The sequence below is a fragment of the Acyrthosiphon pisum genome, chromosome X (assembly GCF_005508785.2).
Source record: "Acyrthosiphon pisum isolate AL4f chromosome X, pea_aphid_22Mar2018_4r6ur, whole genome shotgun sequence".
In the NCBI taxonomy this organism is placed as follows: Eukaryota; Metazoa; Arthropoda; class Insecta; order Hemiptera; family Aphididae; genus Acyrthosiphon; species Acyrthosiphon pisum.
Genome location: NC_042493.1, coordinates 111,799,460 through 111,826,224, shown reverse-complemented (window position 1 = coordinate 111,826,224; position 26,765 = coordinate 111,799,460). Strand labels below are relative to the sequence as shown.

At 28.1% G+C, this 26,765-nt stretch overlaps 1 protein-coding gene across 1 annotated transcript; it reads left to right on the top strand.

Annotated features, from left to right (window-relative positions):
- The first annotated feature begins 11,127 nt into the window (after positions 1 to 11,127).
- LOC103309782 (zinc finger protein 525-like) lies at positions 11,128 to 20,389 on the top strand. Its single transcript, XM_008186104.1, has 3 exons — positions 11,128 to 11,174; positions 11,359 to 11,502; positions 19,600 to 20,389. Exons 1-3 carry the CDS (start codon positions 11,128 to 11,130, stop codon positions 20,387 to 20,389), a joined length of 981 nt encoding a protein of 326 aa, XP_008184326.1.
- The last annotated feature ends 6,376 nt before the right edge of the window (positions 20,390 to 26,765 follow it).

Below are 26,765 nucleotides of genomic sequence, written 5' to 3'. Positions count from 1 at the left end.
TTGAGTTGTCAGTGTTCATAATAAATGCCAAAATAGGCCATAGTTGGCTATTACTAGACTTTGATAATGGCAATCCATCAATGCCTATTGCGATTTGAATAACCGAATCATTTACTGAACTGTCTTGTAAACACTGAACTATACCGTTAGCCAAACCAAAGTGATGATATATTCCAGGGTCGACATTACGAATATATTTTAAATTTGATGACTGGGGTATAGCTAATAAAGTTCGGCTGTCTTTAGGTAATTTAGAAAAACATTTATGTTTTTTTAAAATTGATAACAGTTGATTCATACTGTTAAATGTTATTTTACAACTAACTGCCCAGTCCGCAAGCATTTCATTAATATTAGGCTCAGTTTCTACAGAAATGAATTGATCATCTTCATCACTGCAGTCTATACCTTGAAATGTGTTGTTTGATTCAGTGTCAATAACTAAAGTAGGTGATCTATTATCTAATAAAATACTAGTAGTGTCATAAGCAGCATTTATAGTATTAGTAGCAACATCATCTTCACAATTCAATGAAAATGAATCATTTTGAAGAATATCATTTATTTGTGGTTCTTGTAGGTTATAATCAATGTTATCTAACTCAGCTTTAATTCTTCTTAATTTTGTTCTATTGCTTTTAATCATTTTAATATTATGTTATATTTTATGCTACCTATAAAAATAATTATAAAATTATAATACCTATAGGTACAGTTAGGCTTACATTTTATAAGTATAATTTAAGCTTCCTAATTAGAATAAATAATAATTTAAGGTACACTGCAGTACCTATACAAAACTGGTTTTATTGTAATGAAAAATTGAAAACACATATATTCCTGTATTCTAGATCATAAAAAGAATTCTACCTATAAACTTGCACGCACTATTTTTAAGTATGATTAAAAAAAATATATCAGCTAATTTCATTATATCTTTTGCTATTTTATTTTATACCTCTTGGCCAAAGGCATATTTAAGATATCAAATTCTTGATAGTAAGATAATTGCAATTAAAAATTTACTCTATAGAAATGTAATCTAGGTTATTATAGTTAAGCAGAATATTATAATTATGTATTTAAATAGAACATTTTTTTTTAAGTAAGCGCAGGCCTGTTTGAATTTTGAACAAATATTTTCTAATCAAAATTTATTAAAATGAGGCAAAACCTAATATAGGTACCTAATTATTAAATAAATTTAAAAAAGGGAAAATCATCAGTAATAAAAAAAATCAAAGACCATTTTCCAAATAATAGCGACAATAGTAAACATAATCAAGAATAGGAGGCTACAGTGGTCACGCATGGCGTAGTCAGAACCCACTACTGCACGTAGTATTGACAGAGAACCCAAAAAGGAAAAGGCCTCTTGGACGACCCCGTTTAAGATGGGAAGATTTAGTTAAGAGAGACGTGGAATCACTGAACGGTGGCCCAGATTGGAAAACAAAAGCAGCTGACAGAGACCTGGAGGATTGGTTGTTTGACGGGATGGTCCTAGTGGCCGACATTACCCAAGAAGAAGAAGAAGAAGAAGCGACAATAGTTACAAAATAACTAGGTACCTAAATGCAGTGCAAATTGAATTGAGAGGGAATGCGGGGGTCAGTCCCCTTTCATTGTAGAAAATATTTATGATTATAATTATGTCCAAATCAATAAGATATTTCAATATTCTTGATATAGTATATTTAACAGTTATGCATCCTCCTATTTTTTCGAATTCAAGCATTGCCTATTTTACCTTATTCATATTAGGTAATATATTATACTATAAATAACCTTTAAAATAAATAATTCAATAAAATAGTTTTAATATGGTATATGCTAATAATTTGTAATATCTATATTGATTGTGTTTATTGTTTACAGTTCGTTGCAGATTATTAAATTCTTTTTCAATATTTATTAAGTTGTATGATATAGGTGATTTGGTTCTTAAATTAATATTTAAAGCCCTTTTTATGAATAAGACGTTAAAACTGCATACAAAATAATAATGTAGTATAATATTATCAAGACAGTTGTACTAGGTACACCCAAATAATGTATACCTACATGTGTCCACTACGGTCCACGAGGGAAGGACCCCGGCACTAATAGTCAATAATAAAGGGTAGTGAGAATACGAGAAAGTGAAGTTTTTGGATTTTCGCAACAATGTGACATTCGATTTAGTCGGTTGTACCTTCGTCCTTCACACGTGACTTTTGAGCATGCAAAATATATTATAATATATATATTGTACAAATAAAACAAGTTATACTTACGATTTAATTCGCCCATCAACCAGGCCAGTACTCCGCTGCAATCAACCACTCATAAGTCACAAAGCTCAATTATTTAGAAAAGTCAAACTGCCAAAGTCAAAAGTATAAATCGTGTTCTTCTGTAAAATGTTGCCGTAATCGGAATGTATTTGTGCTTTGAGGTTAATGGTAATAAGCATAGACAAAGAAAATAAGCGCGAACGCGAACGAGTCATGAAAAAACACAATATGAATTTTATTCATAATTTACGACATTTATGTCTATATTCAACACTTCAACAGTCAAAAAACAGCAAGGAAAATATCAGTGTGACCAATACGAGATTTAACACACGTTTTAAATATGACAGCCTGCTTATTTCAGCGTATTCATGATACAATATTAATTTTATCATGAGCGTATCATCACGGTTGTATATAAACCGCGATTGAAGTAACGAAAAGCTGATAAGAGGACGCTGTGTAATTAAAATATGTAAGCGGTAGAAACTCCCATAGTTTATAAACCTTGTGAAACTCCGTGAATTGGCCGAATCGGGCGGTTATATATGTTATATGTGTATTGTAACCTCAAATAATTAATTCCCGTGTGATAAGGTTGCATGGATAGATATTAAAGAAATCTTTAATATTCATCTATGGTTGGCGGTTGCATATGGCCTATACTTCTTCCACAGACTAAGATTTATATATTATATCTTAGTCCGTGACTTCTTCTATTAAGCCCGTTTTATTACTTATCTATGGTTACAGTAATATTACTCTATTCTATGGTTAAAGTAATATTACTCTATGTACAGACTACTCAGCTGCACACCACCACTCCTGGCCGGCCTAAAAATTAATAAGCTTTCAATCGGCAGTTATTATAATATAGAGACGTGCGCGTTGCGCTTGATACTTTCAATGCCTCACGCCCAAACTATCGTTTCTAATAACAAACAAAAGCTAGTGGACAATATAATAACCCAATATTTTAATTACTCTATATTATATAAAATGCAATAACCACTTCACTGCGATATATTATGGATGAGGCTTAAACGCGCAGACTGCTCGTGCTCGTGCTGACTGCTGAATAGTATACCGCCGACACCCGCGGGCCGTATATTTTATTTTAATATTTTTAATAATTTATTTATTATATTAATATATTAAATATACCTATAACATCCTGTTTTCATATTGTTATAAATAATAATGTTAAAAATATTTTTTATCAATATTGAGGGGTGACAATCCAAAACGTACTATTTCCATTTTACACTTTTTTGAGAAATCACGATATTCTATTTCTAAATAGTACCAGTGGAAATAGTACGTTAACGTACATAAAAATACATATATGTATTTAATTCAATTACATTCCCTATCTTTGTATACTATATCGCGCCCTTCTGCAATTATTGCGGACGCTTTCATAATGTTTAAAAAGATATAAAATTCATACGTATATTGGAAATATGGCGTCTATAATATTTAAAAGAACATTAAAATTAAACATGTTTAAAATATGATACCTATAATATTTAAAAGAACATTAAAATTAAACATGTTTAAAATATGATACCTATAATATTTAAAAGAACATTAAAAATAAAAGTGTTTAAAATATTATACATATAATATTTAAAAGAACATAAAAACTAAAGGTGTTTAAAATATTAATATATTCCATTTGCTGTGTGGGGTGTAGTAGTATATTTTTTTTATAGAAGTCAGTGACTGAATATAACTGAAACTAATATTTATATCAATTATGTTTCATTCATGAAACTAGTATGAATTGAATTACCAACATATATAATATACGTATAAATCTACTTTATCGGACACCCTTTTTTTCAATTTTTAATTGAATATTTATGGTGTCTGGTAAAGTAGATTTGTTCCAAAATCGCAAAATAGTGAACTTCATTAGCCCATAACTTCAAACCTAAGTCCACTTGCCAAATTCTGACTTCACCATCGTTTTCAGCGTACTTAACTACATAAGTTTCAACAAAAAAAAATTACTAAAAAAAAGGGTGCCCGGTAAAGAAAAAAAGTTCCCTGTATTTAATTATTATTTTATTTAAAAAAAAAACTTCGTCGAGCATGGCGATTACATTATTATACAGCTGCAGATGTGCCTATTTAATTTAAATATGATATGGTAATGAAAGTACGAAACCAATCAATGCCTAATTACTTATTAAATTAATTTATATTATTGTTATTAGGTAGGTACCTACGTTAAATTAACTAAATAATAAGTAGGTAAATACATTGGTAAGTGTAGAGACACTAATATCAAATACAATTTATAGTATAAGTATTAAAGTATTTGATATTTTGATTAAACAACTATTATATTTATGATAACCATACTATTTGTAAATACTATAAATGCATGCAATTTATATTGCATTTATTACGCATTAAACATATTTTCATATAGTTCTATTTTAAAATAATTGTCCAGTGTATTGCGATGAGTGATATTTTCATTTGCGGTAAAATCGTTAAGATATAGTTATTATTCATTTAGTATATAGTTTCAGCCTTGTAACAGTACAGTGATCTGACGAAACTTTAAGTGCACATTTATCGAGTGATCCAACGTAAGTGTTTAAAATATCAAAGTCCATTCTGATTGGGATCGCGAAAGCCGAAAAGTACTTAAAAGTTAAAACTAATACAGTTCTACGAACAGAATATCATATTATGGTTGATGATTGAGCAGATCGACTCACAGTTTTTTGCACAGTGCTATAAATTGCTCAGTAGTCATGACGTTATAGGTATCCAGTGTTGAGCAGTAACGTAACGAGAGTAACGAGAGATTTGTAATCTAAAAACCAAATATGTACGTTTCTTTTGATGATATTATATTACTCCTAATTCGTGTAATATAACACGTGCGTAATCATTTCAACACTTTCAACTTTTTTTGAGAATTGTTTTGAGAATTGTAAATTTAAAAAAAAAATATTATTATTATTATTATATGCCCATAATGCGGGTATTTGACGTAAACAAATAATATAATATTAATTAATTTTAAATTTATTGACACTATATTTGACCCGTAGTTTTCACTGGTCTTAAGTTTAAGCCACGAGTAAAATTACATAAAAAGTTTACCAAATAAATTATGTTTTTAACTCATTTTTCTCGAAATATATTATAGAACGTTTCCTATAAAGAGAACGGCCGTCGGGTGTTATTTAATTGTACTATTTCGTATATTATACACTAGGACATAATATATTATTATATTTTAATAGTAAAATATTAATAATTATTGTAAAGGTATGTTTTAGTAAATAGGTAGGTCTAATTATAATATTGTTAACTGTTAATTGTTTATAAAAATTTTGTTGGAAAATTATTTATAATATACTTATAATATTATTTCCAGAAATTCTGTATTTTTCGTTTTTAAAAAAATCAAAACAAACACGGTATTTTTTGTTTTAAACTGTTTTTCTGTTTAAAACGATGTTTTAATTTAATGTGTAATTTACTTATATATGGCAATATGCCGAGTAGGTACTAGTATATTATGTTTCACTGTTTGTTTATTACTTATTTAAAATATTAAAAGGGGGAGCCAGTTTTGTCAAAAGTCAAAAGTGATGTAGATTTGACCAATATCACAGTCGGTCTGACGGTCTGTACTATGTTAAGCAGTCGTGCACGTAACAATTATACATATATACAATTACTATTGTCTATAACCATCAACCCACGTGTGTAGTTTATTGAAAATGGTATCGTAGTAGGTACTTATATATACGGAAAAAAGAATTAATTATAGTAAGATATGTCTCTAATAATTAAGTCCGCTTATTGCTAGACAGGTTTAAATTTCATTGAATTACCTTTTTATTTTTATTTAAACATAATATCATAATATTTTCAATCTGTAATATTTTATTTACAATAATAATATTGTAAATATTTTTTGGGACTTTATTATTTTATGCGTTTTGGATTCGGCTAGCGAATATCCGCCGAATTCGGTAAGTACTGCTCGAGTGGAACCGCCTTTAATATTTCTCACTGTGGCATGAAGGCAACGATCAGTTTTACAGTAAAACCCGGGAAAACCAACTGAACCGATAGTGTTATTACTAGTTATTAGTACCTATCTTAGTTTGACCAGAAACCGCAGCGGTCGTTCCGTATAAATGATTTTAAGTAACACGTGAAAAACTAATGACAGTACGATAAAACGAACGCATATTATAATATTATAAGTATTTATAACGGAATTATAAAAATATAATAATTAGTAATATTGCACGCTAGGTATGTTTTAAAATACAGACGGAACTTCGCAATTTGGGTTTACCGTTTCGAAAAAGATTCGAAAATAAAGCTTTAAACGATCGAACTAGAACTGAATTATTTTGGGGAAGAAATATTTAATGTTAAATTCTATTCTAAATGTTGTCATTTTAATTGAAATAATCGATCATAAAAATACTTCGATAATACATTATAATATAACAGAATCAGGAACTGACAAAATCCAGTTGTTCAGGTAATCAAGTTTTGCATTTTAATATTGATTATAATTACTATACGATCTCAATAGCAAAATAATGCTGTGAGTTAAAATTTAACCTATGAAGTTATATCTATACAGGGGAACACGTTTTAACTATAAAGTTCAATACGTAAAGACCGAAGTGTTTCGCGGCGTGAAACTGTAGAACTACAGTGAACTGTATTGTCAGTACAGTTCACCCGTACTATAAGCGTTCGCAAAAAAAAAAAGTGATATTATATTGAATGAAATAGAGTAGGCCTGTTATAAATTGCCATAATCATGTGATAAATAATGAAAGACAAATATTCAAGAGAAAATTATAAGCGAAAAGCTGAAGAAATTGTGGATAGGTAGTGTGTTCAGACGATTTTCGTCGAAGGCATAATATTTTGGTGCAACACAGTGGTTCTGCGCGGCGTTTTATCGCTAATTAGACAGCATATATTAATAATAGTAGGAATTCCGAATTATAGTTATAGAAATATAATCTTAAATGGAAAAATGCACACGTAGGTACAATAAATAACTGTCATTATGACAATATTATATAAAGTGTAGACCGTAATATAGTCGACGTCGGGCTCCAAAGCAATTAATTTATATTAATGTACCTATAACTTTGCACATTGTGATATTGTAGAAGTGTATAACTAATTGTGCGCTCATGACTCATGAGTAGGGCAGAGGACTTGTAGCATTTGCATATTTTTTTTGCACAGCCACAAAAATAGCAGAGTGCGAAACAAATACGTTTCATGCTTTCACAAAGCTAGTTTTGAAATTTTATTTTGCATATAAATGCATATTTTACGTTTTTTTGGTTTGTAGGGCATATTTTACACTTTTATACGCTATTTTATATTTTTTGAGACATATTTTACTTGAATCGCTTTTTTCCACAGTGACATTTTTATTTCAAACAATACAGTCAAAATGTTTGGATAAACATTTATTTATTTTTAATTTTTGTCGTTTAATATGGTTTTTGACTGTGCTCGGGCACACATTTTTCTTAGAAGCGATAACGATTTTAACGTAAACTATACCTACGACATCACCACCACAGATACGTGTGTACACCATGCGGGCTTTTATTCGATTAGGATAAATAAATAATAATGTTAATGTATTATGTATTTATTATTTAAATAAAAAGGCTAAAAAAAATTTTAAGTGCATATTTTAATTGCATATTATGGGGTTTTTTAGTGCATAAGTGCTTGTATATTTAGAGCTTTTTTAGAGCTACAAGTCCTCTACCCTACTCATGAGTAATGAGTACTAATGACCAATTATAGTCGTAGTTCCTACACAAAAAAAATATATATTATTCGATTATTAAATGACGAAAATAAGATACCTAATACCATATTAGGCGATGTAGGTACATCACTTCGATTATACAATATTATAGTCGCTTGTACAGAAGCTTTCGCTTATTAATTATGTCGTTGATCATTGTATAATATAATATAGGGCGTAGGTACCGATTAAATGCGCGTTGCGACCGTCGGCGTAGTAGATATCGTTTAAAATCGATTTAAGCATTTTTATTATAGAACAAAATAATTATACACAAATACGTTATATGTATGCAAGTGTATATACGAACAGTTAACGAACACGGGTTAAAGATCTATCGATCCCCGAAAAACAGTGGCGTGTAACATATAGAGTTCAAGATTTTCTCAGGCAACTCCTTAAATATGGGTGGGTATTGATAGAAGAAAAGTAGGTTACATTTTATGGGTAGGAAAAACAATATTATGAGGGGTAGGTCACTTGAAATTATTTTACCAACACCATTTTTTTTTTATAATACACTCCACTGTGATACTCGGTTTGTCTCTTTCAACTGTGAACTGTTAAACCTCAACTTTCTTACTAACTTAAAAAAAAATTAATTACCTACCTACTACATGGTATAATATCTTTATATTGATCAACAATGTTCACAACTCTCACTCTCACTAACACTTACAAACTTATTAGGTATAATATTATAATATATATGTTATCAAATATTAATTTATTATGAATTTAAGTAGTCAAATATCTACTCGTAATGTGCACATCTTTATTTTATTTTTTTTAAATTCTTTTGAATGTGTGCAGTTACTTGGCAGTTAATCCTTTACCTATTTAGTTAACTTGTAATGTTAGTTATAAAATATATTGGATCGACACTTAATTTAGTTTTTAGTTTTTACGCATGATAATAAATAATAGGTATTAACTTTAAGATTTAAGTAAGTACATTAGACTGTTTTTAATAATTAATAATAATATTAAAATGTATTCTTATACATCGCGCGTATAACTGCAACTACCCTTCTATCGAGTGTCCAACATACACCTGACGGGTGTATCCATCTACCAGGTAGTAGATAAGTATAGGTGGATAGTGGATACTGAAAAAGTGTTGCCATAAATAAAAATAGCAATTAACTTGAGATTTTAATATTTATACGTAGCCGCATTTGATGTATAAGCATATATTTTTTATTATAAACAGCGGTCGCCGGGCGGGCTGTTACCTATATTATAAAACACGTTCAACTTTCTTTAATCGGCCTAATATAATACAAACAAATAGTATTTCACTATAATAGGTATATAGGTATAACGACATTTATTATACATTTATTTTTTTTGAATATGAATGGAGAGTGGAGACATAATGTATCGTTTCGGAAGTAATTTACGTATGAAAAATAAACACCAAACCGCTGCACCTGTCCAGCGACATATATTAATATTTAACTGCGCGTTGCATTTTCTCGCTCATAATATGCTACATAATCACATTGTAACGTACATGTTAACGAATCCTCTATATTTACGTTTACAGTGTACAAAACGCACATAATTTTAACCACATTTATCTATATCATAAAGCACGTCGTTGTCGGTGGCGTATATCATATTAGGATTATCATTGTTGTTATATCAGGGGTACGACACTGCGTGTATTGGCAAAATCGGGTGACTGTGGCCTTGGACATGGTCTCCAGGGGGGCGTGGCATATGTTATCATTTAAATAAATCATTTCAACATCATTGTCACAGTCCACAGAATAATAATAATGCCCATTGGCCATTGCCTTGTATCCGTTTTTAAGATTTCGTAACAAAGAGGGATACACGTTGCCAACATTCTATCAGATTACGGATACGGTACAATTTATAGAGTCCAATACTTCATACCGTAGGGATACGAAAACCCACACAGCTGACCGAGTGTCTATTCTATATTGTTCTGTGGTTATATAGTAGGTACGTCGTACACGACGATAACATTTCACGGCGTTTGTGTAAAGTTATTCTGAACCGTTTCGTTTTCAGCAACGGCAACAAAATCTGTGTACCTACCTACTAATCTATAATATGTGCGCTCGTCTACGTCACGTGTATAGGTACCTACCTACAACTGTTATCCAATATAATACATAATATTATGGTACATTGGTACATATTATAATATATTACTACATACCTCAGAAAAAAATCGTTCAAATTCAGATTTGATTAAGAAGTCGATGTTTTCAACAACGCTAAAACCCATTCGTTCGATGATTTGCGTTAAAAAATATCCGTACACCTCCACAATCCGCAGACCCACCAAAATTCTAAAAATCCGAGTTTGAATCATAACAACAAATTCTACACCGATTCTGTAAGTTGTGAGACAGTTGGTCACATTGGTTTTAGACTCGGTGTCGGCGGCGGTGGCAGGTGACGTGGCGAATTTCTTTGTATTTCCTGCGTTCGAACCGCGCGCACGTAAACTTCTCGCCATAATTCTCGTGATTCAACACAACGCTGAAAACTTTGTGACTGGCTGCCGCTGACTTCGTTTCATACGTGCTCATCGTTTTTGTGTTTCTCAACGAAAATATATAATAAATAAACTGTCTTTTTTATTCCTAACATTTGTCGTGTCATTTATTTATTACGTCAGTCAGAGAAGACGTATCCACAAGTAAGCTTCATAGTTTTACACGGGTTTGGACCACCAAATCTCCTGCCCATGTACTATAATTTAAATGGCACCCTAATTGTAATAAATTAAGAAGAATTACATTTTACGATTTATAATTTCTGTGTGGTATTGCGATACTGAATCGACCAATAGTAAAACATAAGCAGTTTTAATTAAGCAGTCTAAGGAAAAATTTGTACTAAACAAATAGGTAGGCGAAAACGCACATCCTAAACCCGTCCCACAACTAAATGACAGGTTAGGCATAGAGGGTTGATAATTTTAATGGTTTATGTTTGCAGTAATCAAAAAACTAAGACAAATTCAGTATGGAACCAATAAGAAAAACTATTAATGACTGTGCTGTGAATTCCAAGTGAGTAAATACATTATAATTGGCGTATCATCAGAAAATGTAATTTTAACCTACATTTTGAAAGAATTTTATAATAGAAAATTAGGTTTTTTTTAATAAAATATGTAGGTATTATTTAATTTGTAAATTGTATCTAATTTATACACAATACTAAAAAAATAATATTTTTTGCAATTTTTTTTAGCTATCATGATCAACTGTCCAATAGATTTATTAAACAAGAAGGTATTCTCATGGATGGAGTACCATTTAATGGAAATATCAATCAAGAATGTTTTGATGAAACAGTGTCATTTAGTGACAACAAGGGTCAACTATTACATTACGAGTAAGAATTTAATTTATATTATATGTCCGAATACATAAATGTAATAAGAAATTTGATGATACTATTTATATTCTGATAAAATTATAAGGGATAAAATCACATAAGAATGTGATCTCTAGGGCAGTGAAGTTGTAGCATTTGAATATTTTTTGTAAATGCTTATATTTGTTGCTGAGTGAGCTTAAAATATGTTTTGTACAACTCTTAATTTAAACAAAAAAAAATTATATTGCAATAAATGCAATTTTGGTGATTTTTTTAATTTTACTGCAATTTAAACTATTTTTCTTAATTTTTGTTTACATTTAAGATTATATAACTTGATATGTAAAATAAAAGTAAGTAAACCTAGCAATGAACAAATTTCTATATTTGTTGTAAGTAATACTTATTATTTTATTAATATTTCAATAGAGCGATTATCATTAAGGTTGCTAAGAAAACTTAAAAAAATCATTTGTTATGCAATGCAATAATGTAAGTAATATTCATATGTATTTTTTAGTATTATTCATTAATATGTTTGATTTTATTGATTATAATTAATTTTTTTCGATACAATTTTTCAATTTACAAGTACAATTTTTAATATATTTAAATGCAATAATGCAATAAATTTAGTGAGTTTATTAATGCAATAACTTCATGGCCCTAGTCATCACCTATAAAGATAGATTTATTAAACAATTTGTATAAAAAATAAATAATAATAACTAAGTATGTCTTGTCTGTGTCAAAACAAATGGAGGTTTGCAACCCTAGCCAATCATAACTGTATATTTTAGGTAATATACATATTAATCTTGCATTACTGTAGATATTGGCATAGCGTGCCAAATAAATTTGTGGTACCAGCTGTAGCATTCCTCATGTTGGTATAATAACCCTCCGCCAGTTTGTTCGACATATACTATAGTGATTACTAATCAAAATAAATCTGGGCTTATTTTAATTAGAATGATCTAAATGGTACTCATTTTTTGTCCGATGTAAAATATCTCATTTCAATAACAATATGTATTTATTAAAAAATTCCTTTCTCTTGTGATTGGTTATTAACCCTATAAAAATAGTTGTGTAAATAAATTTACTTATTAAGTACAAATGAGTTAAGTTGAACAAAAGTTAATAAAGCTTTTTTAAGTACTCAGTTAATTTTCTTAATTTGTAAAATGTATAAGTTCTATAAAAAGGAAAAAAGTGGTTAATTAGGAAATTAAAAATAACGTTTTGTATGTGATTAGTGTACCTCGAGTCATGAAATTGAGTAGGTCAATAAAACATTGCATATAAAAAATTATTCTGAATAGAGGTGATCTTGTCAGCCTATATTACTAAATATATTATATTATAATATTTATTTAATTAATTAATGCTAATCCGGCAGTTTGGTAATAATTTACATCGATAGAAAATATTTTTCTCTGAATTCGGATATATTATATTGTTATTTACGGACAGTAGTACATGTTTTATGAATTTTTAAACTTGTGAAAAAAAAAACTGGCAAACTGGGGTTAAACAATAATTAATGACGTGATTAAAGAATGATATGTACCTACTGATTTTAATTTCTTCGTACAACGTAGAATCTATGTGTCATTATTGAGGATTTTTGAGCTATTAATAGGTATTAAAATTTGAAGTTTTATTAATTTTTGTAAAGTTAATGTTGATAAAAATGTTCCAATCCTTTGAAATGCTTGAGAATGTAAGTACTAAGTTTGGTAATAATTTACTAGTCAGATAATTTGAATTTGAATTTCTTCAAACATACAGAGTGTGTGAACAGAAATAGTAATAATAACAGCACTAGTGAGAACAACCAATATTAGAGACACTATAAACAAAACATGACATTTGACATGTAAACTACAAGTTTTAGTGTGAATGTAACAAATAAACTGAGGTAGAGAACAGGTAATTTGGGATATTAAATGAGTAACAAAATTAAAGTGAGCTATGGTAACGTATCATTCTTTGTATAGGGTGGTCGTGGTTAGAGTTTGTACAATGGGAAGGGACGTAGACAATGAGTCGTCACTTGTTACATAGACAAGAACACAAAAAGAGATAGAAGGCAGAAGATCAGGAAGTTCCAATGAGACATTTAGTTATGAGGCGATAAAATGTATGTCCACATCAATACAAAGTGTGGGAAGAGTAGGAACATTTAACAATGAATCAATTAAAGAGTTAAAATATATTTTTACACTTTTAATAATAAAATTGTAATGTTTCAGTTTTATTTATTGTAATATGTACTATTGTAATTGGGCTAACTCCATCAAATTATTAAAATAAAAAAATATTGATATAGGCATTAGGTATAGTAATTTATTTTACTATTAGCAATGTACTAATCACGGTTAACTACTATGGTTGCAAAACGAAGTGTGATAACGTGGCACAAAGCGGTGAATTAGCGAACTATAAGCACTAGGAGTAGTCAGCCTGACAACTGATCGCTGATCACAAATAACACTGTGTATTATACACTTATAATTATAAATCAGTCATTGTATTTTAATACCTTAGGCTTGTCAGTCAATTTTTATAAAATTATTTTTTTTTTTTCAAATGAATTATAAGTAAACTTACTTTTTGGTAAAGTTTTTTTTAAGAATATTATATAGGAGTTAGGTATTTAAGATATTAGCCATTAGGTAAGTAATTAAAATTGTTTTTAATAAAAACTAATAACTACAAATGTAATTTTTTAAATTCAAATATTTTTTTTTTTACAGTTTTATTAATTAAACCAAACTTTATAATTGTCTTTATGCAGAGCTAATTTAGAACAAAAAAAGAATAATACAATTGAAAAAAAATATAAAATCTTGTTTATTATACAAGGTGTAACAGGAGGAACTGACAAATGAAATAACTTTTGTTCTAATTAATATTTTAAAATTGTTTTAAATATAATTTCATTTCTATTTTTTAATATGGAAGAGAAAAAATTCAATTTAAAATATTTGTGAAAAATGCAATGTATCTAATTTTTAATTCTAGTTTTTAGAAGACTTGATTCTAAAGACATTCATCTAAGCCAAATGGTTTAATTTCTGTCAAGTACCTCATTAGTAAATACCTTTTTAAAAATAAATTAGATTTTAACAAGTACTTTCAAAACATGTAGAAGCTTTATGTTTTTTTAACACTGGATCAACTTTATATACCATAATTAAAGAGATACATTAGATATTCAATTAATTTTTTGGGCATCTAACAGAAATTACTTTGACCTGTAACTGGATATTTTGAAATCTTTTCTAAGTCGCTTTTATATCCAGAGGTACAATAGACAACACAGCACTTACCCACAATTAAAATTAAAATCTATAAATCGTTATATAAGTTATAGTTAATTAAATTGACTAATCAGATCTACATTATTTATGTTGTAAATTGGAAATAAGCACATTTTAAGTCTAACATTAATAATCAGTGTTGGATGATGTATGTTGTATTCGAAAACTATGATTTTCATGGTACTAACGCAGGGAAGAGACAAAATAATTTGCCACTCCTGTACTAGAGCTACTAGCTCTGGTAGTTCACAGTAACGCCGCATGGACGTTTATTACAGTGGAGTGGGTCATTTCCCAACCTGAGGCAATAACCTTGATACTGATAGACTTGTATAGTTATATAGTATGGTACATTGAATACATTTTTCCTGATAACATTGCAATTATTTTATTGTAATTATTATTGTGTTTCTCTATACAAATATATCATATATTTATTGTTACCGAATTAACGTATAGTTCAGTACGAATAGGTTTGTGGAATAAATAGATTATACCTTATAATTATTTAATCAAAATATTTTGAAATTATGTTTTCATTATAAACAATAAAATAGACAATTCTATAAATAATTGCATTGGTGAAATAAAACAACTTAATTTAAAACATAAATAGTTGGGCAAGTGGGTGTCGCTCTTTTGTATGGTAGGTTACAAGTAGGTCACTGTAATAGATGGTGTTAAATTTGAATTCAAAGATATAATATCATCGTATACAAAAAACGATTCTGAGCGAAAATTATCAGTCAGCTTATGATTTTACCAAGTATATTTGATATTATTATTATGAATAAAGTAATTTATTCACCTATTTACGTAGAACCCTTTTTTAATTGTCCTATCTTATGCTAGAAAAGTTGAACATTTTAAAAGATTTAACTTCATAATTTTTTAAATTTTAAATTTGATAAATATTTTCAAATGTCAAACTTTAAATGCTTATATAAAAAAATTGTGCATATGTTCTTTTAATATTTTTCAATAGGTATCAAAACAATATATCAGTAACTGCCTTGTATGAACCGCGCTTTTTGACGTAACAAATACAATTATATAGACATTTATTGAAAAAATAAACTATATAAATTGAAAACTGAAAATTTCCATAAACAGATTATAACATGTCAAAATATTTTGAAAAATTTTTCAAGTATATTTTCGAAATACAATGAAATAAGAAAATCTTTACATGAGAAATTCAGTGAATACTGATGTTTGTTGAATGTTGTAAAAACTTCAAACTCTCATAAAAATTTTATTTGACTTTCCAATAGACATTTTTTTTATGAATTTCTAACTCAAAATAATTTGCACATTTTAATGATTTTTACGTATTTTATCAAAATCCAAACTTTAAATGTTTATAAAAAAAATTTTGAAAATATATTTTTAATATTTTTTATCTGTCATTGTAACAATATATAAGGAGCCTTTTTTTTTTTTTTTTTCCGTGGTATCGAGAACCAGAGGAGGGACCGCGTTAGCATTACTTCCCCCCACCTTGTATTATATTTTAACGTTTTTTGACACAACAAATAAAATTTTACCAACATTTTTAGAAAAAAAAAACTAAAAAACTTGGAATCTGAAAATTTCCTTAATTAGCTCAAAGCAAGTAAAATTGAAAATTAAATGGTGTATAAAAAATGTTGTTATAAACGTTCAGTTTAAAATTTCTGTTTTTTCTTAATTTTTATTTTGTTGTTCTCGGCCATTTTGGAAATTACTGGGAATTTTGACCTCAAATGTATAAACTAGATTCAATTTACCATCGAACAAGGTACTGTTGAAGAAAATTGAAGCAGTTATCTGTCCCAAACGGTGGTAACAGACACAGAAAAAATGTATAAAAAAATGTCATCACTCCGCTCAGAATCTAGAACATTAATAGGTAGTTTTTTACTTTTGACCCCACAAAGTTCCAATTGGGATCACATTTCTTTCAGAAAAGATGCTGTTGAAGAAAATCTAATTTGTTTAACTGTCCTAAAAGGTGATGAAATGCAAAAATAAAAATAAATATAAAAATAAAACATTATTGTAAAACCAATCGCTTCACTAAGAATTTAAAACTTCCACACATACTGGGTTAAAATATAAAGAATAACGTGATAAAGGAACACTGATTTTCATTATTTCATACAATTTAGAATCTAGATGTCATTATTGAGCCTATTTTTCAGCTATTAATAGCATTAGAATATTTTGAGTTTTATAATTTTTTTATAATTATTGTCGATCAAAAATATCTACATTTTCAAGTTTCGTATTATTCTATAATTTCCAATAAAATGTTATTTGTCGAGTCAAAAAGATTGAAAATGTAATAAGGTTCCTTATAAGTTATTATAATAATTGTTGATAAATATTACAGATCCAGGGGCACAATTTTTTTATAACTTTTTAAACTTCAAATGTTGTCTACATTTATCAAAATTTTAGTTTCTGAGCGGAGCGAGGAAGCTAGTGGTTTTACAATGGTGTTTATTTATTATTATTTTTTTATCCGGTATACAAATTTCTACCAGAAGGAGTGCTTCGATTTCAACATAATATAGTACCTTATCTTTTAGCAAATTGGATCAAGATGGTACTTTAGAAAGGTCATTTTTCGATTTTACCAATAGTTTAAATAACTATTTAATGCCGCGGTAAAATCTACTGACAAATTACCAAAAACTGCTAAAAATATAATTTTGATTTCTTACGCTTTGTTTATCACCATAGCAACGAATAAAAATAAAAATATTATAAAATTAATTTAACTTTCAGGCTATAATAAATAGATAATATCGATATAAAAAATCCAGACTGACGAAACGTCTTAGCTGAGTATTGTTTTTCTTATAAAATGATATTATATCATTGAATTCAAGTTTAATACAATTCATAATACATTGACCCACTTGTAACCTACTGTACAGCAGAGCGACATCCACTTATGAAAAATTTTAAATTTATAATGGTTAAAAAATAATGAAATGTTAAATTTTTATAGGCAAAATAAATACTTCAATCACAATAATATCATCAAATATAATTAGTAATAAGTAATAACACAGGCTAACAGATTTAATAATACTATTATTAAGAAGGTATATTTTATGATATTGTGATGAAAGTAATTTGTTTTTATATTATAAGCATTAGCACTACAACAGTGGGTTAAATCAATTTAAAATGCCATTGTTTGTATAAATATAATAATAAACATGATTCATGGTTTTAGTATTCTATAATTTCATCCAAATTTGATTAAATTTATTTATACAATTTTTAGATTTGGATTGATTAGATAATGAAATACTTAAATGAAACCTTGTTTTAAAATTTCAGTTCTTAGCTCTAAAAAACGATCATTTTATATTACCTATATAATTACTTGTGTCAAATTTCTTAATTTCCGCAGGTCATAAAAAAATATTGTGGATTTGCAGTCAATTTTTTTTAACTTCCACTTTTAACAACTTATAAGGAACCTTGTACTAGATTTACATTCTTTTATCATTAATAAGACATTCATTTCAAATACATTATTCAAAATTTAAAATTTAAAATGCCAACAGAATATTACACAAAAAGTAAAAAAAGCATTTCACTCTCAATTCTCATTTTCCTGAAAATGATTATATATTTAAATCAAAATTCTAATGATTAGTTTGTCAATTATTAAAATCATTATACATTGGATAATAATCCTTTAAAATGGTTCTCATAAAATAGAATCTATGTAATATTATATCTAGTATTTATTATACATAAAAATTATTTTTATTGAGAGATGAATAGTAATTACTAGCATTTTAAAATTACTTAAGCCTCAATCTCTACTTATCAGATGTGATGATCAAGATTTTATTAAACAGGTCATTACATTAACCGCCAATTATTAAAAAAAAGGGTATGAATACAATTTACATCATAGTATAATATAAACATTTATGAAACAATTAAGAAAATGTTACCTACGTGAAAATATTTTTGAATTATATTATCTAAATTAACTCAAAATTATTATTTTTTTTTTTTATTATTAATTAGAATATTGAGGTTTGGGGATAACTTTTAAAAATCAAATGGGAACCTATATTTTTGAAATATTATGATTCGGACACAGGTATATTTCTAATGAATTTTATAGGGTTGTTTACATTAAACTATTAAAGTGTAAATATTTAAGGTACTATCAAAATTTAAATATTGATCATAATTTATAAAATATCAACGTGAATTATACTAAAAGTTCTGCCACTGTAAGACTTTAAAAATCTGGGTGTTATTGGACTATAAATATTATAGTTTTTGTTGATGTAGACGAACTGATGAGGGATTAGTATTCCATTTTTGAATATTTTATATACTTATATAAAAATATAATTTTTATGAATTTCTAATTCAAAATAATTAGTAAATGCTTATAAAAATAATTGTATTTTCATTTGACACAAAATTTTTTTTGTTTTTCATTAATAATCACTTTTAAACAAATGCAATTGTAAACATTGCAATTTATATGATAATATTTGAACATATATAGATATATAAATTAATAAATACATATGACGTTTATATGTATATATGTATGCTGTTATATAAATATAAAAGTATTTGTCCATGTGTGTAATAATAATATTATATTCAGAATAATATATTATAACAATTTGGTTTATGAGGTATACCTCAAACTTATTATTAAAATTTACTAAATATTACGTAGTTATATTTATTGTCCGTTAATTAACAAAGGTTAACATTTTTAAAGTACCTATTTTAATTTTTTTAGAAACAAAACTGAAGAATTCATTACACGAGTGAATTCGGATTTTACATCAAAGAGCTCAAAGAAAAATTCATTGAATGATAACTGTGATAAATCTAATGTAATGACACATACCGCCAAAAAGCTATACAAATGTGAACAATGTGACAAAGAGTATACTAGAACTGATCATTTGTTAGATCATTCAAGGACACATACCGGAGAAAAACCATTTAAATGTACTACCTGTGATAAATCTTATACTCGGAAATCAATATTAAAACGTCACAAATTGACACATAACGAGGTAAAGTCGTTTAAGTGTGATTTATGTGATCAGGCCTTTTCGGACAGATCAAATTTTCAGAGACATATAAAAATACATACCCGGGGTAATTCGTATAAATGTGATACCTGTGATAAACGGTTTACTAGAACATCATATTTGAAAAAGCATACAAAGACGCATACCGGAAGAAAGCCATACAAGTGTGATATTTGTGATAGAAGGTTTACTAAAACATCACATTTGACAGATCATACAAGGACGCATACTGGAGAAAAACCATTTAAATGTGCTACCTGTCATAAGTCTTATACTCGGAAATCAAAATTAAAAAGCCATATAATGGCACATTCCGGGGTAAAACAGTTTAAATGTAATTTATGTCATCAGGCTTTTTCCGACAAATCAAATTTCCTGAGACATGAAAAAACACATACCGGAGTAAAGCCATTTAGATGTGATATCTGTAATAAAAGATACGCTGCAAAAGTCAATTTAAAAAGCCATATAATGAAAAAACATTGTTGATCTACTTTTTTTTAAATAGTTTAATTTTTAATTATTCTATGTACTATAATATTACTAGAAAAGTTATTAATTCTTGAATAAATAATAAATATTTTTTTAAACATGTATTGAATAATACTAAAATGTAAATCAACTCAAAGGAATTGACTAAATATTAAACGTAATTAATATTTAATATTGCCTGTAAATCAGAATACATAGGTTGACCATATATCATTTCTAAGCTTCTAAACTTGGAATTAAATTACCTCAACGGGTCTATGGTTTAATATCTAAGAATATGTCGATATATTTTGATTAATAAAGGATTATTTGATATTTTGATGAAAATGTTTTATTATTGTTTATTACATCATCAAATTCAAAATTATCATTTGCTTCACTACTCAGTACTCATTACACCGGAAATTAAAAAAAAAAAAATTGTTTATAAAATAAATAATAATAACAGTGTATTTAAATAATTAAAACAGTGTCGTGTGAGGTATTACCCATCGCGATATCTCTAAAATAATGGAGATATCATAATTCTGTTTTTTTTTCTATACAAGATTCATAGGACAAGAACTACAAGAACTACTAAAACGGTATGTCAATGTGTACTTGGACAATTATAAAACAATTAAATTGCAGTAGCTATAATAATTTAATTTTTACAGTCGTAAGCTCATTAGAAATCTTCTGCATCATATTATACATCAATACAACTAACATACGCATATATATTTAAATGAAACAAACGAGATGTGAGAAGTTATTTTTAATTTTTAAATACATACAATTGAATAAAAATTAACTACCTCCCGTAAGCATAGCTTGTGTTGAAGGTAGAGAGTTAACTATTTTTATATAGGTGATTATAATATACTAATTATGAACAATACAATACAGTAAATTATTGATTAGATTTGAAAAAGAGAAAAGAATTTTCATTTACAGATACAAATAATTATTGATCTAGAGACATAAACAACCATTTATAACTAATGTTTTGGCATTAGAATATTTACATTTTTTTTTTTTGTAATAATAAGCATGGAATTAAAACGAGTTGGATCAAGGTAGTCTACAAATTGTTGACCAAATGATTTTTTTGAATAACTAACTTTAGCAACATAATCTACTGTTTCTCTTTTATTTAAATTTAACCAGTTATTTGAGTTATTTACCACCCATAAGATAGTAATTTTTTTGAACAGTATGTACAATACTTATGATAATATTATAAACTAAGTTTTGCTCATAGAAATCCCTACACTCGCAGCAATCGTACACAGTCGACGGCTAACCGAATGTAATTTAAGTTATTGAGCACTTAAAATTATGCATATATATTCTAATAAAATAAATGTAATTACAATCTAATAACTATAATATAATTATGCAATACTTATGATAATAGGTTAAAATTATGCTTATGTATTCTATATAACTTAATTTAATTATGTAATACTTATGATAATATTATAAACTAGGTTTTGCTCTTAGAAATCCCTACACTCGCAGCAATCGTACACAGTCGACGCTAACCGAATGTAGTTTAAGTTATTGAGCACTTAAAATTATGCTTATGTATTCTATATAACTTAATGTAATTATGTAATACTTATGATAATATTATAAACTAGGTTTTGCTCTTAGAAATCCCTACACTCGCAGCAATCGTACACAGTCGACGGCTAACCGAATGTAATTTAAGTTATTCAGTACTTAAAATTATGCTTATATATCCTAAATAAATAAACGTAATTATGATCTAATAATAACTAAATTATAGTAGCACGCTATTACACAACAATAGTCACAAGGGTTGTATAGTAGGGGAGTATTTAGATAGATAAATTAAAAGAAGAGACTAAGTGAATTTGGTGAATAATAAGGGATAATTAATTATGTGGTCATACCGAATGTTGAAATGATTCAATATACATATACGTCTGAATTGATGTGTGGTGGATACTCCTCTGAACAGCAAAGAAGGTGTATCGTGACGCTGACTGGCGTGGACGTCGTGCATCGGATGGTCTCGTGAAAAAACTGTGCGGCGAGTCGATCCCGTAGGGTCCTTATATAATGTGACTTTGGTGTGATCCCTTCTTCTGGTGCATCGATGTCTGCGTTTACGTATTGATGTGTTTATGACTTTCTGTCTTCAGTGGTGTGACAAAGGTGCCGCTGGTAATTTATTGTGTTATGATGTCCCTACGTCTATATCGGAAATTTGTCGTCGGGGTCTTGAAGTTTATTATGAGTTATAATGTGGTGTCGTCTGGCGCCGTTGATAATATTAGTATATTATAACACGCGGAGGTCGTTGCAAAATCATAGTATGAAACAATCAAACCATAAAAGTGTCGTCACACGTATCTTCTCGGGAAAGTCAACACTCATACGAAGGATACGAGTTGTCCAGCATACCAAGTTCGAGACCCGGACTCTGTCTCATGCCGGATTTAGCCACTACAACGACCACCCACTCCAAAGGACCCGATCATATATATACGAGCCCATGACAAGAGCTCGTCAGACGGTTATACAGTATGATGGGTTGAACTAATCGTTAGACGGTTTAGGGACACACAAGACACTTAGAGGCAGGTTGTAACACCACTCACTGTCATATATTTATAATATTGTAATATTGTACTTGTTAATAAACACTCAAATATAACATAATACATCAAGTGTTCATCTCTGCGTTGGTGTATATATCGACGCCAGTTGGGACGTAACATTATTGAAAAATGAGAGGTCAATCTATTTACGGTCTTCTATTTGAAAGCGACTAATTATTATACACGCATAGGTTTTTCCGTGGAGCAATACATCTACGGTCGTCCGCACTCGGTTTATCTTAATATTAAATAAACACCATATATATGTATACTATTTATAGATTATAACCAACTTATTAATGTATTTAATCATAGTACTTATTTTGTACACAATGTTTTTGTTAGATGAATAAAATTAATGTAGAGGTACACACAAATAGGTAGTTGTTATTTTATTTCACTTTCACTACAAATAAAATTTTCAGACATACATCAGGTATTATTATAATATATAATAACTAATAAGTATAGACAAACATTTTACTATGCCCCCAAAAAGATTCCGGTCGAGCCCCGGCTCCACCGGCTCGCCCCGTGCGCACGCCTATGATTCCAATACACAAATCTTAAATTTATATAACACCTGTGAATGAAACGAAAAAAAATTACTTTTTGAACAAATTAATTGTTGACAGACATTTATGGTTTTTATAATACAACAAGTAAGTGATGTAACATCATAATGAAGAAATACAGGTTGTTTTACTAAACTTGCCACGTACATATTACACACGCAGAGTTGATTAAAAACATGATTTTTTTAAAAAAATCAAAAAAATTGTTTTAATCGTTTTAAACATGATTTTTTTGTTTAAAACATGTTTTTTTTTAAATGATTTTTTCGGCTGTTTTAAACATGTTTAAAACATGATTTAATCGAGTTTAAAACAAAATATGTAATTTATTTTAAAAAAAAATCATTTATTTAATAATTTAATATCATAATTTTTTTATAACTTGACGTGTAATTTAAACCACGGCTGTCGGTTTTACACATAAAAATCGTTTTTGATTATTTTGATAATGATTGATGATAAAGAACTGATCTATTATCTACATCGTGATAAAGAATACTGATTACTGAATAATATAATATTAGTATTTACCACGGTTGTAGATATATCTTATACCGTGGTATTAACTATTTTCAATTTTGGCAGTTTGATAAATATAAATTAATATATAAAAATATATATATATATATATATATATATATATATATATATATATATAAATATTTTCAAATATGATAAAGGTAATAAATAATAATATGATATGATATCAATGAAATTTAATTTTGATGTAATTCTTCTGCATCTGACATTACTACATTACCGACGGTGTGAAACAAAATAAAACTTAAAAGATAAAAAACATGTTCACGGGACGAAGACGTGATGACATTTGGAAATATTATAGTGAAGTTTCTCCTGATGAAAATGGATTGAAATCAAAAAGCAAACGAGCCAAATGTAAACGATGTAACACAGAGATGACTGCTTTGGTTGCTCGCATGAAGAATCATTATTATAATACTTGCAGTATTAATAATGTAGACTCAACTTTTCATAAATTTTAAATTTGTTTATGAAACAAAAAATAATAATAAATAGGAGTTCCCAGTATGAACTTACAAATAATAAGTTATATGCACATAAATGATGATTTTCTGTTTTAAACAACTGTTTTTTTTATGTTGTTTAAATCATTTGTCTTAAACGTTTTAAACAAAACCATGTTTGATCAATTTAGATGTTTAAAACATGTTTTAAACATCTTAACTCATATTAACACACGTAATAGTGCGAGTTTTAAATCATCAAATATATATCAGTATATAGGACTATATATAGTCCATTTGTTGCTTCAGCAACACATACACAATTTGATGGGTGGGAGCTGTGTAGTTGGATGTTGGGGGATTATTTATTAAAGTATAACTACTTAGTGTAACCTAATTAAAATCAAAACAATACTAAATACAAGTTTTGTAAAAAATCATTTTTAGAAGAAAACGTAGCATTCATAATGTTGTTTATATTAATGATTATCCATCTAGTAAATTATAATCAAAATAATACCGACAGTATATGTGGAATTTGATTCTTGCTATTTTAGATTTAGCGAGAAGCAATACCAATTTTTGACAAATTCGATTTTTTTTTATAGTGTAACTCAAAGACAATTGACCGTCGATCCTTAAAATTTCCCCAGGTGTTAATATTAGTATTTTCTACAGTTGCTAAAATTTTGAAAACATTTTGCCACTTTTATAGCTTTAGACCCATAAAATATTATCAATTATTTAAGTTTGTTTTCAATAATTGTCAAAAAATATTTTTTCACTCAATCAAAAAACTTGAAATTGTGATGACAGATTCCTTAAAAGTTGTTTAAAGAGTTATTAAAAAAAGTTGAAAATCTACGTCATTCTGAAAACTGTTTTCAATTCTTTTGACAGTTTAACTAACATTTTTCAAAAAAATTTTCGGGCAAAATTGTTACTCGACGGACGACGATGCCGTAAACTATCTAGTTTAGTTTTGAAGTTGAATCGGAAATCCTAGAAGTAAAATTGTATTAAAAAGCCACCAACAGCTGATATTTCACCAACACCTAAGTTCGAAAAAAGGACATTTTCCACATTTTTATCCCATCAACATTCTACGTATAAATCACTATTTGAATAAATATAGTATAGAGCAGTTTGAGGCGTAAAAATAAGCCCCTTACTTTTAAAAATCTATGTAACATCGACGTCGTTTTATAAACTAGTTTCAATTCCTTAATAGGTAATATTGTCTATTACCTATAAATATTTTTTCCTTAGAAATGATTGTTTTAATTAGAAATATTATATATTTTGTAAATTATTTATAAAAATAAAGATTTGTTTAAAAAAAAATATATATATTATATTAGATAAATTATTTTTTGATATTGCTCAAAAATCAATAAAAATATGTGACCCACTGATTGAATATTGATCATTTATATTTTCTAATAAACGATTGTAGGTGGGTGGGTCCTCGGAATTCCCCTCATGCAGCAATAGATACATATTTCTTTGGAATAGCCGCCATTGATGTGAATAATAGCATAATAACATATTATAGTATACCTAGTATTATTATAAATTATAACAATATAGACTATAATATAATATAGTACATAATAATATGTAAGATGGTTTTGAGTTAAACAATCAAAACTTTATGGTACATTTTTAATTTTCTGAGTATAGCTACCTCGGGCATCTTATCAGCACGTCCATTCTAACGAGTGACGACCACACGTACTTTATTACGATACTTTCATCAATTTATTACCTACACTAAGATAAGAATATGATATATTTTTTATGAATCGCAGTTAAACGAAACACATCGACGTATGACGCTTTCAGCTTTGCCTCTCGTATGTCGACGGTGCAATAATGCAACATTGAACAATGAACATAATAATATCTTATTATTATTTATATTAATATGAAAATGCTTACATTTTGGGTCGGTGGAGGCGACATCTCGACGGCGCGTGAATTGTTTAATATTTTTAGATTATAAATTATAATATTATATTACAAATTACAATACTATCAGCGCTACGATTATTACCAAACATCGAATTTATTTTTTTTTTCGGATATTCCAAATGACCCGACATAGGCGCAAATAGCGTTTGGGATTTGGGGGGGCTAAAGCCTTACTTTGATAATATTGAATAAGCTTAAAACAAAATGTAGGAAATGTTTGGGGGGG

Bases quoted from the DNA above. Each gene is read 5' to 3' on its own strand.
- LOC103309782 (XM_008186104.1), top strand. From the start codon at position 11,128: ATGGAACCAATAAGAAAAACTATTAATGACTGTGCTGTGAATTCCAA. The intron at 11,175-11,358 runs GTGAGTAAATAC...AATTTTTTTTAG, and splicing joins GACTGTGCTGTGAATTCCAA to CTATCATGATCAACTGTCCA. The intron at 11,503-19,599 runs GTAAGAATTTAA...TAATTTTTTTAG, and splicing joins GGTCAACTATTACATTACGA to AAACAAAACTGAAGAATTCA.